Source organism: Lissotriton helveticus, chromosome 1_1 (assembly GCF_964261635.1).
Source record: "Lissotriton helveticus chromosome 1_1, aLisHel1.1, whole genome shotgun sequence".
NCBI lineage: Eukaryota > Metazoa > Chordata > Amphibia > Caudata > Salamandridae > Lissotriton > Lissotriton helveticus.
This window is the reverse complement of record NC_136057.1, coordinates 468,337,935-468,354,710: the sequence shown is the minus strand read 5'-3', so window position 1 is coordinate 468,354,710 and position 16,776 is coordinate 468,337,935. Positions and strand designations below refer to the sequence as shown.

General features: G+C 45.6%; 1 protein-coding gene across 4 annotated transcripts in view; it reads right to left on the bottom strand.

Annotated features, from left to right (window-relative positions):
- Positions 1–16,776, bottom strand: part of SCUBE1 (signal peptide, CUB domain and EGF like domain containing 1) — a 2,199,864-nt gene that overhangs the window by 1,134,330 nt on the left and 1,048,758 nt on the right. For all 4 annotated transcript variants that reach the window (XM_078673869.1, XM_078673871.1, XM_078673868.1 and 1 more), the window contains one exon: positions 7,521–7,637. In XM_078673869.1, the coding sequence (XP_078529995.1) occupies positions 7,521–7,637 (117 nt within the window). The remainder of the gene's footprint in view (positions 1–7,520; positions 7,638–16,776) is intronic.

Genomic DNA, 16,776 nt, shown 5'->3' with positions numbered 1-16,776 from the left:
AACGAAGTAGCGGTCGGCTGTGCGAATAGTCCCAACGCAGCACAACGTCCAGATTTCCGGCGTGGGGCGTCGCGGGGGGTGGGTCATCAGTAGCAAACTGTTGTGCGAATAGTTCCAAGGCAGCAGAACGCGCCGAAATCTAGATGACACGAAAGTGATGTCTAGTAAGTTGCCACCCAGCAAATAACGGCGTGGGGCGTCGTGGGGGGTGGGTCATCAGTAGCAAACTGTTGTGCGAATAGTTCCAAGGCAGCAGAACGATGGCACCAAGGTGATGTCCAGTAAGTTGCCGCACTGGTTTTGGTATCCTACAATGCTGCTCCGAATAACGGCGTGGGGCGCCCCGGGGGAGGCGGCGTGAACGGGCCTCTCCAGGTGGAGTGTCATCTGTTGTAGTGGGGCGCCCCTTTACCGTTTCAGTTGCCATTCCGTCCGTTTTTGGTCCACTGTGTCAAAAGCCGCAATTCAGCTGAGTTGCGCCCACTCTTGCGGTGCAGCGATAGGCGGCTGTCACAGGACTCTCAAAATGGCGGCAGGCTCTTTCCTTTTTGGGCCTGGTCCACTGAAATGGCCCTGGGACACCTTGGAAATCGGACGCTTGTCTGCTAGGTCTTGGACCCCATTCTCGAAAGCGTCCCCTCCGCCTTGAGAATTCATCAAACGTTTTGGGGGCCCCGACTCCTGCAGGCTTCTGGTGGGGAGCGGCTGCCATGATTGCTCGCGGAATGACCACGACGGAGCTACGAGATGGTGGTGCTCTCATGCTGACGCCAGCTTCAGTCTGAAACATCCAGAAACAAGGTGGGGCTTTCATCGTTTGGGGAAAAAAAAAAGTTTTCATCCAATGAAAAGTGTTGTTTTTAGGTCATATGATCAAGCCTTCCATCATTAGGAAACCAAAAGTAAAATGAACCAATGAAAAGTTTTATAAACAAGTCACATGACCTGTTATGCGGCATAGGGTATAAAATGCGGAGAAAATACGTTGGCACGTGAGGCGGCGTCAGTAGCGGACCGATGTGCGAATAGGCCGAAGGCAATACAACGCCCCAAGATCCGGATGGCACCGAGGTGGTGTCCAGCAAGTTGCAGCACTGGTGTGGCCATCCTACAATGCTGAAAGTCGGCGTGGGGCGCCCCGTTGGCCTGTGAGTTCGCGTCAGTAGCGGACCGATGTGCGAATAGGCCGAAGGCAGCACAACGCGCCAAGATCCGGATGGCACCGAGGTGGTGTCTAGTAAGTTGCCGCACTGGTGTGGCCATCCAACAATGCTGAAAGTCGGCGTGGGGCGCCCCGTTGGCCTGTGAGTTTGCGTCAGTAGCGGACCGATGTGCAAATAGGCCGAAGGCAGCACAACGCGCCAAGATCCGGATGGCACCGAGGTGGTGTCTAGTAAGTTGCCGCACTGGTGTGGCCATCCTACAATGCTGAAAGTCGGCGTGGGGCGCCCCATTGGCCTGTGAGATGGCGTCAGTAGCGGACCGATGTGTGAATGGGGCCGAAGGCAGTGCAACAATATTTTTGGAATAGAAGACACCACTAGGCGCTGAGATGCCAAGATCCGGATGGCACCGAGGTGGTGTGTAGCAAGTTGCCGCACTGGTGTGGCCATCCTACAATGCTGAAAGTCGGCGTGGGGCGCCCCGTTGGCCTGTGAGTTTGCGTCAGTAGCGGACCGATGTGCGAATGGGGCCAAAGGCAGCGCAACAATAGTTTCTGACTGACACCACAAGGCGCTGAGATGCCAAGATCCGGATGGCACCGAGGTGGTGTCATAGTTGAGAGTTCTGAGCAGCGGTTGTAACACTGTCTGAAGCTTATTTGCAGCTGCTGCAGCTTCACTACGCGTCAAGATCCGGATGGCACCGAGGTGGTGTCTAGTAAGGTGTACTGGTGTGGCCATCCTACAATGCTGAAAGTCGGCGTGGGGCGCCCCGTTGGCCTGTGAGTTTGCGTCAGTAGCGGACCGATGTGCGAATAGGCCGAAGGCAGCACAACGCGCCAAGATCCGGATGGCACCGAGGTGGTGTCTAGTAAGTTGTCGCACTTCTGTGGCCATCCTACAATGTTGAAAGTCGGCGTGGGGCGCCCCGTTGGCCTGTGAGATGGCGTCAGTAGCGGACCGATGTGCGAATGGGGCCAAAGGCAGCGCAACAATATTTTCTGATTTGAAGACACCACAAGGCGCTGAGATGCCAAGATCCGGATGGCACCGAGGTGGTGTCTAGCAAGTTGTGGCACTGGTGTGGCCATCGTACAATGGTAAAAGTCGGCGTGGGGCGCCCTGTTGGCCTGTGAGATGGTGTCAGTAGCGGACTGATGTGCGAATGGGGCCAAAGGCAGCGCAACAATATTTTCTGACTGACACCACAAGGCGCTGAGATGCCAAGATCCGGATGGCACCGAGGTGATGTCTAAGTTGCGGACTGATGTGCGAATGGGGCCAAAGGCAGCGTAACAATATTTTTTGTATGGAAGATACCACTAGGCGTTGAGATGCCAAGATTCGGATGGCACCGAGGTGATGTCTAGCAAGTTGCTGTACTAGTGTGGTCATCCTACAATGCTGAAACTCGGCGTGGGTCGCCCCATTAGCCTGTGAGATGGCGTCAGTAGCGGACCGATGTGCGAATAGGCCGAAGGCAGCACAACGCGCCAAGATCCGGATGTCACCGTGGTGATTTCATAGTTGAGAGGCACTTCATCTGCAGTGGGGCGTCGAGATCCGGATGGCACCGAGGTGATGTCTAGCAAGTTGCTGTACTGGTGTGGTCATTCTACAATGCTGAAAGTCGGCGTGGGGCGCCCCATTAGCCTGTGAGATGGCGTCAGTAGCGGACTGATGTGCGAATGGGGCCAAAGGCAGCGCAACAATATTTTCTGAAGAGAAGACACCAAAAGGCGCTGACATTCCAAGATCCGGATGGCACCGAGGTGGTGTCTAGCAAGCTATGCAGTTGAGTTGTGTGCGCACTTGCGGCGAATAGGTCGAAGGCAGCATAACAATGTTTTCTGAATAGAAGACACCACAAGGCGTTGAGATTCGGTTACCACCGAGGTGATGTCTAGCAAGTTGCCGCACTGGTGTGGCCATCCTACAATACTGCTCCGAATAACGGCGTGGGGTGCCCGAAGGGGGGGGGAGCCGGCGTGAATGGGCCTTCCTAGGTGGAGGCTCGTCTGCTGTAGTGGGGCGCCCCTTTACCGTTTCAGTTGCCATTCAGCTGAGTTTCGGCTGCTCTTGATGCTACAGCGACAGGCGGCTGCAAGAGGACTCTCAAAATGGCGGCCTGTTCTTTGGATTTGGGCCTGGTCCACTAAAATGGCCCTGGGACACCTTAGAACTCGGACGCTCGATTTTTTTTTCCTTTCCTGTACATGCAAAAAAAGGTAAATGCCCGGTACGTTACACGCTTCATCTGCCACGATGAACTCTCCAGAGGAACCGAAAAAAAATATAGTTGTGGTAACTATACCATGCATCGTCATATGGAGAGGTGGCACCAATTAATTATAGTGCTGCATAAAAGAGAGATTTGGAGGAGAACCCCTGACCTGCTAGTACATTCATCAAAGAAGTGGCACTGAGAGCTTCAGAGGCAAGGGAAACGGTCCCAAATATTTAGAAGAACTTTGGAAAGATTAAAATGACATGTTTAGATTGTGGCAAATTAATTTCATGTGGACAGATGAGTGTTACTCTAATAAATACAGCATATGAACATGATCATAGTCGATGGTTGGTAGAGACATTTTGACTATATCCTGGACCTGCCCGTCCTCGCCCAAAATGGCGCCGGAATAAATGGGACTCGTAACTCCTTGTTGTGTACTGGTTGCAGAACCTTGAAATCACGAGATACGTATGCAGTTTTGAAGCACATGGCGGGCGGGGACGAGAATTGATTGAATATTTCGACATCCCTATTGATATTAAGTTCTGATGTGTTATTGATTACTGTACTGTTGAAAGTTCGAATTAACGTCACCCATGGTACTTGCCCGCAAATGTATATCTAGATAATTTTATTGTAACTGGCCCTGTCGTATTTTAATTATAAAATGTACGTCCACCGATTCCGTAACTGTTAGACACCTTAGTTCTTGCAACCTAATGGCCCGCCCGTTACGTTCCTCTACAGTGTAAATGTCTATTCATCATATACGATTACAGTTTGCTCCGTGGCAGGCCCACGTGGTTATAGGCTCGTATTTGTATAATGAAATTTTCACAATAAAGGTTTTTAAAAGAAAACATGGTAGTAGTATATACATTGGTAAAGTTTTTAATAATAGTGACTGTTTTAGAATCATTAAAAGGCAAGTGAAATAAAGCAGACCAATTACATGAAGGGTAAAAGGTATAATACGAAGGAACGCAGTAAAGATAAATGGTCAAGGGCTGTTGTGTTTTCTATTCCTGCAACATAAAGTGATCGATAAGAATCTCATATTCAGGCGTATCGGCGACTAAGACAGCAGGTCGACCCTCTTTTGCTCAACGGCTCCGTCATGGGACGAAGAAACGCTCTTTTTCTCGAAAAAAGAATATATTTTACTTGCAGGACAGTTGTAAAATTTCCGGGAAAGTACATTAGCCTGGAACATTATAACATATATTTAAGAAAAAATAATGTTCGGAAGTAATGAAAAGCGTAATTTTTAGGTCATATGACCAAGCCTTTCATCATTACAATAAGAAAAGTAAAATGAACCAATGAAAAGTTTTATTAACAAGTCACATGACTTGTTATGCTTACGTTACGCGCTGCGCGCCCCGGATGACTTCCGGATGCGCTAACGCGGCGCGTCATATGACGCATTACGCGACAACGCAGGTCCAGAATATAGTCAAAATGTCTCCACCAACCAGCGGTCGGAACACAACCCCTTTCAGCAGGCTAAATAGTTCTGTTAAATGACAACAGAAGGGACAGGCAACAAGAACCATCAGTCAAAGAGGGGAGGGCTAGTTCTTCTCTACCGGGTTACATTGGGGCGCTACCGGAACTGATCGAATTGGTAGTCTACAGTGTTTCTGGATGTTTCAGACTGAAGCTGGGGTTAGCATGAGAGCAGCACCATTTCGTAGATTCCGTCGTGGCCATTCCGCAACCAATCATGGCAGCCGCTCTTTATCGTTATTTTGGGCGGGGTGGGTGGCGGAGCCGAGCTGTTTTGCAGCCATCATTGTGTGGAGTTCAGTTCATCTCACTAGTTTTGTATTTGTCATGAGGGGTTGTTCCTAATGTTTCTATTTTAGCAAGGTCAAAAAGAGATCCCATTAGTGGCCTACTGATTTTGCTCGATTCCTTTTCTTTTTTTTTACACGATTTTTCGTTATCTGCAAAGACTAAACAGAGTATTGCGACTCTGTGTTTGTTTGTAAATAGAGAATGAACCAAAGAGAACTAATTCTAAAACAGTAAATACTTGGATAACAATCAATCAAATGGAGAGAGAAGCAGGCACGACGGATTACAACGGGGGCAAAGGCCTGCGTTAACTACCTTTCACTATCTGCAAAGAGAGAGTACTCCTAATAGAAATGAGGGGGGGGGGGCACCATTCAAAGCAGATCAGTGTGCATAAACACGAAAATGTTTTCACTTACCACGTACTTGACATTCGACAGCTTATGATATTTGCTATTAAAAAACCATTGAAATTCACTGAAAAAACCATAGGTTATAGACCATATATAGTTAGGAATTAGCATTTACAAAACCTTGAAAATTCACTGAAAAAACCATAGGATATAGACCATATATAGTTAGGAATTAGCATTTAAAAAACCTTATTTTACTCACACAAAACCATTGAAATTCCATATATAGTTAGTTGCACTAACTATATATCGCGCACCCGCAATCCACTGCTGATCATGTCACATATTACATCATTCATGACATGGTCAGTGACATCACTGATGACATCACTGATGACATCTCAAATGACATCACTGATGACATCACTGATGACATCTCAAATGACATCACTGATGACATCACTGATGACATCTCAAATGACATCACTGATGACATCTCATTTGACATTACTGATCACATCACTGATGACATCATTCATGTGATAATACGATGAACCTCTTCAGACTCTAATATAACCTTAGATACACTCAGTGTAAACAGACACTCATAGACTGTCACTCATCCATGGAGTTACTCAGACACTTAGTCAGTCATGCAAAGAATCAATCACACCTCCATTTCCTCAACTATACAGTTATACACACCTTACTTATTCAAACATATACTAAAACATATTTACTCACTTATACAATCCTGGATACAAGTTCACAATGATCCATACAGCCACTCACACATTCACTGGCTCTTATGCACAGTTATTTATATATGTCAACTCTCACATGTACTGTGTTTTACATATGTACTTACTTTGACATGTAGCACTGAGATATCCATTCACTCACCAATACACTCATGCACACAGTCAACCGCCCATACAGCTGTTTCCACATGCACTTTTGAACCCATACATCTAGTCAATCAACTGCTCACACATCTATGCAGAGAGTCATACACCTCCCAACCACCCAGACACACACTCAGTCTCCCATACAAATACTTGGACAATCAATCAATAACCCATATAGTTACTCATATAGCTACTGATCAACACATGCAGCAGTTTACAGAACAACAGATATAATGATGCACAAATTAAGACAGTTTAGTCACTAACCCATGCACTCAGTGAGACACATTTAATCAGTCACTCATACAGTCAGTCACGCACCTACTAAATCCTTCATCCAGACACTTCTACATCTACTCATTCTTCAATATGTAAAACATATTTAAACTTTACAGAAACACACAGTCACTGGATGATGTCATCAGTGATGTCATCAGTGATGTCATTTGAGATGTCATCAGTGATGTCATCAGTGATGTCACTGACCATGTCATGAATGATGTAATATGTGACATGATCAGCAGTGGATTGCGGGTGCGCGATATATAGATAGTGCAACTAACTATATATGGAATTTCAATGGTTTTGTGTGAGTAAAATAAGGTTTTTTAAATGCTAATTCCTAACTATATATGGTCTATAACCTATGGTTTTTTCAGTGAATACATATATATATATATATATATAGATATATATATATACCAACCACTCCTGACTTTCATCTAAAAATATAAATATATATATATATATATATATTACCACCAAATGATTCCTTTTGACTGCGTGCTCACGATCCGTGCAGTGATGCAGCATGGGAATCGAGATCCGCAATTATTATGACCGCAAGAAAAGGATTCACTTGCACTTCAGAAGATTGTTTTACAAGGCTTGTTTAATCCATTGGTATTACAGCCATCACCACCACCAGTTCACAAAATATATATTTATGAAACCTAATTAAAAAGTAATTTGCAGCATTGGGCTGATTTCATATCAGTGACTTTAACTGGAGTAATAAATATGCCTTAATGTATTGTGCATGAAAAATCAAGCAGAAGCTGACCTTTGCAGGTTTTACCATCCAGCTGTAGGGTAAATCCGACCGGGCAACTACAACGAACTCCAGTAGCTGTATCCTTGCATGTACGGTCGCAGCCACCATTATTGACAGCACATGTCTCTAGGGATGAAAAGTAAATTAAGCAACAATAAGTTTTATAGGTCAATAGGAACTGTAGTTACTGAACCAAATAACATTGCTAAGTAGGCAACTATTTCCTATGATTATTGTTAATTGTTTTGTTAGGTTACATATATATATCATACATATTTTGTTACACCTTGCTATAGGCAGACATAGCTCACTATCAGAGCTCGTATCATTAACACCACAAATATATAGAGTTTGAAAAATACGCCAGATTTTTCTCAACCTTGGGGTACTGATGCCACGGATAATAGTAAATCCAGTAAATTACGATTTGTACCCTAAGGGGCCACTAAGAAATGAGAAATTACTAGTGGAATCAGTAATTTTGAGTCACATTCCTGTGGTAATTCCTCATTTTTTCTCAGAATTGAACACAGACATTTTAACTGCTTTCAGCAGTTGTCATCTCTGTGTAAAAAAACGGTATAATTTCAATGGAGACAGTATATGTTGTTATTGGCTATATCGGAATTTCCATGGCATTCCTAATGAGGGTCAGACTGTTTCTTAGGGTACAGCTCATGAAAGCAATACACACACTTGGCAGAACAAGAAAGGGCACAGGAACGTTAAGGAAGAGTTGCACCCAGAAAAGAAACAAATACAAGAAATAGGCATTGCTTTAAAGGAATGTTGTATGGTAATGTCAAGCATCACAAGGAAATAGCAGATAAATGCCGATGTATTTGTGCAGAAGGAGAGAACTGTAGAATATTGTTGTATGGTAAAAGGTTTAGTGACAGTTGCACTGTGAAGCCAGACCCAAACATCCATGTAGGTTAATGACTGTCCCCTCCCATCTGTGCTTCTGCCACAGGAAAGAAAACACCATAAATTAACTCGTTATCCAAGACACTTTAATTGCCTTACAGAGTTCAGGGTGTTCCCCTGAAAGGTTAAGCTCAAGCACCTAAATAAACAAACGAAATGATCATAGATGTGTGCAGAGCACGCACTTTATGTGCGTACGCACACAACTTCTGCCTAATCAAAACATGTACTCCTGGCTCTCAAAATGTGGGTGGAGCCAAAGCCCATCTCTAGTGTGCTTTCATAATTGTCTGGCAACAGATGCGCTAGCAAGCTAGACCATAACAAAGAGTTCTGGCTGTCAGCAGACTAGATAGCAAGGATAATTATCTAATTGATTAGTCGATGTGCATCATTTTCCCCTTCAAGCATACTGATGTCATTGGTTTCCTTCATTATGTGAAAGATCAAAATTGCTTCCAGGAACTGGGACACTCCCCAAATCTCAGTTCCTTCTTGTAAATCTAGGAGATATTTCATTATTGGCATGCACTGTCTGGTGTCTGTAATTATCAGATGTGATAATTTATGTATTGCCCTGCTCAATTTAGGCCATATAATTACAATTGTAATTGCATTTATATAGCTCTTACTACCACTTACGAGACATTGACAAGCTTTTCAGCGAGTAGCACACTTTTCTTGAACCCAAAGGTAGATTAATGGTGGATTAGTAGGGGGGAAATAGAAATTGTTGTTGGGAGTGGTGGAAGTGGTAGATGTGATTCTGTTAGTTGGATGAATACGATGAGGATGGATACAGGAGGGAAGAGTTTAGAAAGCATTATTTGGGAGTTCATAGTAGTAAGACGTTTAGGGTGAGTCAGAGAGTTGAATGAATAGGATGAAGGATTGATAGAGGAGGCAGGAGCTTGGAAAGAGTTGTTTGGGAGTTTGTCGTATTAAAAGAGGTTCGGGATGAGTCAGAGTGTGCAGGTAGGGGATATTCTAGAAGAGGAATTTGATGAGTCCTAGTGGTGATTTGATGAGGTTTTGGGGATATTAGTAATTGTTTTTCTTCTCTTTAGTAGGAGACAGTGGCGGTTTCTCTTTGAGGGCATAGGGGCTCCGCCTCAGGTACAATTTTACATTTCTCAAGAGAGATTAGATCTCATTTAATTTGATTAAATAAATTCCAAAGAAGAACATGGGGCACTGTCTCTGAGACTGCAGTGTGCTCCACTCACCAATACCACCGCAGCTACGCTGTCATGTCAGGTGACTGAATGCTTTGCTCCCAGGGGGCCGGGCCCAAAGAAGCCTGCTATGTGTTTGCTGGGCCGACAATCTCACAGCCCTGAAGGCTGTGATGTCATCAGCTCAGCAAAGACATAGCTGGCAGGCCCTGTCTCCACCCCCTGATGGCGTGGAGATTAAGTTAGTCCCGAGTTTTTTAATTACAATCCCGGGATCTCTAACTCTCCACGTCAATCAGAGAGTGGAGGAGAGCTTGTCATGGTGTCACCCCACCCCTTCCCAACTCGTCACAGTGCGTGGTGGGACCCACCCTGTGAAGAGTTGGGAAAGGGTGTGACAGATGGGTAGCCAAAGAGTCAAGTGACCGTCTGCGCAGGCTCGATGATGATCTGACTGCTTCCCATGCATGTGAGTTGGCAGTTAGTGGCAGCCATTTTACACTCCAGACGGACGGGCTGCATAATAGGGGAGAGCTGAGGGGGCACTCCGTCCTGAAGCACCGTCATGCCATTACCGCTAGCAGCTAGTCCAGGTGGTTGCTGTCTGGTGTAGGGCAGTAGTAGGGGGAAGGACTGGACTTGTGAACTCGTACAGTTCACCAGGTAAGGCCCAGGTGGACAGTTTTTAACGTATAGGCCCGCGTTACAGCTGAAGCTTGAGTGATGAGATCGGATTTGGATCGTTTATAATGACATATTTCACCCGCTTGGGAGATGGGAAGTTCATGCATCTCTGCAGAGAGAAGGCCGTGCAGCATCTTAAACGGCTTTCCAATAGCTATGCATCACATGAGAGCTCGCTGTTGAGCTGTAAAGGTAGTGCGAACTCATCAGGCTAGCCGGGAGCCATAACTGGATGCGTTCTCTAAAACAGGTATCATATCTTATTTACTGCACTGCACAATATAAGGATTTGTACAACAGATTCCAGGAAGTCAATTTCACTTTCATCCATGCACAAGTATTACACTAGATATTAAAATATATCATTTAGTGCTCCGTGCCTACACATGCGTCAACCCTAGAGCAGCGGGCACCGAAATTTGACCGCGCTAGAGGACAGCAACCCCCTTCAGCCTCCAGGTGCGTACTGCTGCCTCAGACCCCCAGGCTCGTCTCTCCCCACCAGCACCTCTTCCACTATATCAAGCTGATATATTGCTTCTTTAAGCTGGGATTCGCCTACCGTAAAAATCAAGGGTCTCCAGGGACCAGTAATAATAGGTAAGTGTCACTGTCTACAGTTTAGCTCCACTTGATCTCCCTAACTGGTTAACAATCGCACAGGCAGATTTAATTTTTATATTTTACTAGGGGGAGGGGGATTTAAAATAACTGTATACCACCTTGCAGTAGCCTCGGAACGCATTTACCGAACTGTGTCCCAAGACCTACATTGCTAATTTAAAAATTCCCTAAAAAAGTTAACAATAGCCCTTGTACCTCTCCTGCTCCCCGCTCTTCCAGCCCTTATCACCTCTCCTGCTCCCTACCTTTTCAGCCTGTTACACAATATCTGTAGGGACTAGCTATCAATGGGTCAGGCTGCTGCTGTCTCCCAGCCAGTGGTCGAAGTGGGCGGGATGAGAAGGTAACGGCGTACCCCAACTTTTTTCATTTAACAAAGTCCGTTCCCCTACTTCTTTATTTTTAAAATGCGTCTCAGGATGGCAGGAAAGGTCCGAACTTGAAAAAATATTATGAACCCTGCTGTGTGGTTCACATTGAGGAAGGCCTCTGCAGTTGTGGGACCTCCTCCCCCTTCCCCTCTGTATTTGCGGGAAGGGGCCTGCCCAGCAACAGTGTGTGAAAAGTGTTTGACTGTAGAAGCAATCAAGCAGCACGAGAAAGCAGCTTCCTATGATGGCCCTGCGGCTGCAATGATTTAGATCTCCTTTACTGAAGATGCTAACTGCCTGTCCCCCACTGTGACCAATACAATTTGTCACATCAGGATGCATTGGCAGCACCGCCCTTGACCTTGTCAGCCGTTTATTCTCAGGCTCACCCAGACCAACAACGCCACAAGAAAAGGAAGAGGACTCCAGTGTGAAATTTATGGTAGACTGCCCAAACCTTGGGTCTTTAAAAAAAAACTGTAGAAAACGTTTAATGACTTCTTTATTTCCATATTTTATTTTATAAATTGTGTACTGCTGCTCTGTCTGTGTTCAGGGATGTGGTATTTTTTAAAATACTGTTTATCTTTTTTAAGGATATAACATAAAAGCAGCCCGAGGTGTCCAGTTCTGTGACACCCGAGCACCAGAGCCCCTTGTGGACCCCATCCAGGGTCGGACTGTGAAAACAGATAGGGACAGGAACCAAGGCTGGACTGGCGTAATGGGCATTGGGAGGAATACTGGTTTTGTTACTGCAAAATAATTTCCCCCCAGTAACAAAACCAGCAGGGCTGTCCAGCACACTAAGGGGGAGATTTCCGAAGATTGTGATGCAAATCGGCACAAAATCTTTGTTCCCAATTTACTTTCTAGTGCTTAACTTGTTTAGCGCTAGAAATAACAGAAAAGTAATGCGAAGCAGCGCATGACTTCACATTACTTAGCGCCCTGGGGGCGTACCAAGGGTGGAACATGGGTGTTCCCAAGTAACCACCCAGGGTTTCTCACGCTAAATCATTTACCATATAAAGTAGATTGGATTGAGCGTGAGAAAACTGTGACTTTTTCAAATAGGTGCACGTAAGGAGAAATGCTTTCATTTCTCTTTCCTTTTCCGACTTTGTATGTGTGCTGCACTGTGCAGCACGCATACAAAGTGGTAAAAATGTTCCATGTGTCTGGGCATCGTATTTTGTACAGGAAGGGTACCCTTCCTGTACAAAAGCTATGCTGGACTCACTCACACATACCCTAGCGCTATGGCGCTCAGGTATGTCTGTGTGGCGCACAGCAGCTGTATTGAGGGAAAGCGGTGGAGGGAGCCATATCTCTGAAAATATGGCGCTCTCCTGCTCCTTCCCTGTCACGCAATGCTACACTTGTATGAGACTGACAAAGACCTGGGAGTCCTTCGCTCCGCTTTGGCGTTACCCGCGATTAAAGCACGGTTTTAGCCACGGAAATTAAATACAGTAATTAATTAATGAGATTTGCACACTGAGTTTCATATTACACAGACCGTCTGGCTGTAGCTCTCTGGATGTGAGACTAAGGGCCCAACCCATTTCTATCTACGTTGTCACACCACCTACAGTGGCATTTTGGGGCCCCCACCCTCCTTGAGTCCCCCTCACCCACCAGTCCTGATGAAGACCAAGCAGTAAGGTGCAAATCAACCTACAGCCACCAGGGGTCGAAACGTCGACTTATCTCCTGTCTGACCTGCCCATGTACAACAGATCATTGTTACTGTGTCATAATAATTGGGATAGGATTTTATCTATATATGTGTATATGGTAATTACAGGATACCCATGTGATGTCAATTTGCAATTGGATCAGTATGACCACATTTGTTCTTTGAATCTTTTTCACGTTATCCCAATCCTCACCATTCACTGAACCCCCCCACCCCCTTTTCCTTTCCTTCTCTCCACACCTCTTTTTAGGCACAAACATTTTAGTACTTATATTTAGTAATTGTGTACATAATATGTATATGGTTGAGGATGTGAATAAATAACATCACTCATCTTAATAGTACTACTAGTGTGATTTGGATTGTTTTCGGGAATTTTATTAACTTTATCCACTATTAACACGCAACTGGGATCCCCTTTTCTATGTAACACTTGTATGAGAGGCGCTATAAAACGAATGAAATACGGGTGAGAGGGGCTATGGAGAGATGAGGGGCAGTGTTGGAGGGTTATAGTGAGGGAAACATTGAAGAGCCCCAACAAGATTGTCATATCCTGGTGCACTGTAAGGTCATCATTTACTGTGCTCTAAATGCCAATACAATTGAACGTATAATAAAATGTGTTGTACAATGCACCATTTATGTAATTTTTTCCAAATTTTCTTTGGGAGAGAATACCCTCTTCCCATGTCCCCTTTGTAGTAGTCAGGCTCGCTTACTGCGATCGCTCGCAACACACCGTACAGGGGATGGACAAAGTGCCAGGCTGCTTTAGGTTCCCAGATCGGCCTTGTCTGACACCAAATTAAAAGTGCCCCATTTAGCAAATGAGATATCTAAACAAGCATTGGCAAAGCCAATAGGTCTTGTCTTTGGGACCTCTTTGCCAGGACAGGATTGGGTTCCCAGTTCAGCCCTGTCTGTCACCAAAATAAAAGTGCCCCATTTACCAAATGAGATATCTAAACAAGCATTAGCAAAGCCAATGGGGCTTACCTTTGGAACCCCTTAGGTTTGTGAACTGTTTCAGCAATGCTTTTCAGCATCATTAACATACCATTGTGTCACCTCAAAAAAGTTGGATGTATCCTTCACTTTCCCAAATGAAAATATAATTTTTGCATTTTACTCTCAAGAGCTCTCTCAAGTTTTTTGTGGGAAGGAGAATTAGCCAAGCAGGACAGTTCCAAATGTATCCTTTACAGGATACTTGAATACATAATGTCGATGTATGAACAGCTTGCTGGCTGACACAAATGTGGAGAAGCCCATGTGGGTTTCTGTGAGTCAGATCAGATTTTCCTGAAGAGTCCCTTTATCTTCTGAGCCCTGCTTAACCCCTTCCTTGCTGTCCACGAGTGCAACAAAGGCACACCTGTGTACAGGAGGAGCCCTTTATTCATGTCATCAATGTATGAGGCAAAAACAGTCATTGCTTTATGAATAGTGAGTGTTAAAACATTAAGGTAACCATGTTGTTCCAGCTTATATTTCGCATGATTTACATAATCTTCCATTGCCTATGAGTGTTTGCCTTTTCCAATATGTAATTCTTTTTTTTCCAGGCAGTGCATAATTTGAAGTGAGTCGCATCCAGGTGTTTATAACAGCTCACAATTGGGTTGTAGCTGAAGGCAGTGCATGTTTCTGTCAGTGGGGCAGAAGGTTGTTCAGGGGGGAGAGGATGTGGCACTGTGGCCAGTGCTACTAAATTGGGAACTGTGGAACCAGGAGCAGGCTTTAAGATCAGTACACCAGACCACTATCCTGAAGTAGCACATTTCCCTACTGGACCTTAGAAGGCCCGCTAGACCAATGAAGCCCTGGTCTCTTAGTACCGGCAGGTGGGCCCTACCAGTGGCCATTGTGGGTTAACCTTTAAGCCCTGTCCACCACAATCCACTCTGAAGTTCACCTCCAGCCTTTCAGGCAGGCCTACAAAGCAGCACACCCTAGATCAACAGAGACGTTGTCATTGAGGTTACAGAACCCTTGAGGCCAGTCCGCCTCACCCATTGGTGCCTCCATTGGCCTTGTTCCAGCAGTAGTAGTCCACCTCACGAGGGATCGGCAATGCATGATTTGCACGCACTCCAGACTAATGGGCATATTTACAAGCGCCTTGCGGCACGTGGTAAATGCATGACACAAATCTGCAAGTCATATTTATGAAGCGACGCAAAGCCACTTTGCATGATATGGAATGGTTTCATAATTATGGAGTAATGCAACAGCGCAAATCACTGCTTTGCCTTACTCTGCACAAGAAAGGAATTGCAGTTTGTATTCCCACTCAACATCCATGGTTTTTGACTCATTTCCAGATTTACAAGGAGTTGTAACCTGGGAATGCATCAAAATCTTACGCCTCCCCAAGGGAGGCACAACAAGGAGAAATATCTTTATTTCTCCCTGATCTTTCCTCTTTCTATATGTGTAGCACACATAGAAAGAGAAAAAGCCTTTGATGATTGTTTTAGTGCAGAAAGGTACACTGATATATTCTACATTGTACTCAGAGGGCATCTTAGAGATGCCACCTGGAAAACAACCAGCCTCTGCTGGGTTCCCTGACTGGTAGACAGCCGCGGCCCGTGGAGGGAGTTACGGTGGGGCAGGGAGGTGGGGAGGGGCAGGGTGGAGGGTGCTAAAAACCGGCCTATGGATAATTGCAGGTAAGTAAACAATTTAATACATAAAACTAATTTCGTAGCGCGCAGTGCATCGCATTTTGCGATGCAAGGTGCGCTACGAAATCCGTATGTAGCACCCTCCACCCTGCCCCTCCCCCTCCCCGCCCCACCGTAACTCCCTCCACGGGCCGTGGCTGCTGGTAGACCCCAGCCTGCCACCACAAGATAAGTTTCTGGGCCCCTGGGGTGGGAGCCTTCGCTCTCTGAGGCCGGAAGCAAAGCCATTCCTGGGCAGAGGTGTTCACAACTCCCCCAGGCCAGGAAGAGACATCAGTGGGAGGGAAGCTTCAAAGGCCTTGCCACCTTTGCAATGCCACCCACAGCCTCTCCTGCTATCAGGAGCAGGCCCCCTTTCTGCCTCACCTCCTTTTTGGTGGGAAGACAGGCGGGCAAAATTAGGACAGCCTAGGTGGAGTGCCCACCTCTGCCAACCCCACGCCTCAGGTGGGGGAGGCGAGGTGAAGCCCACTCTTTAGTGCCCGCCATCTTACAGAAGGCAGGCACTTTCCAATCAGAGTTAGGGATTGTGCCCACTCCCCCACATGGGGTGAGCACACCAAGGGTGCAGTAACCTAGGAGCTTGGCTCCCAAGACCGAGTAGCCTGCCCGTGAGCAGCCACCAACCAAAGGCCCCCCGAGCCCCATAGGCTAACATTGGGCGTCACAACTCTGCATCCGGCTGCCCTAGTGCCGCTGAGGGTGCTTTTTGAGTTCATCTTGACCCTAGGGGATTACTTGTTCTAACCCCTGAAACTTAACACTCAAGTCCGATTACTTACCTGCAAACCAATAACCACATTTTCCTCCATAAGATTGCATACACTGTTTTCCTCTGATAAAGTTGTGTTGAGTTGTGTTTGTATGTAAACCTACGTAACTGTGTTTTTAATGTAAAAGTGTTTTACTTACCTTTGTCTAGTAAATGTCCCAGTGTGATATATAGGCATATCATACTGAGGAGAAAAAGTAACCTGCAAAGTAATCACAAAGTAATCACAAAGTAATCCAAAAGTAAGTACAGCTGTTTTTAAGCATTGTACCAACCCGTAACAAAGTCAAATTCATTCAGCTTGCATATTCTTATCA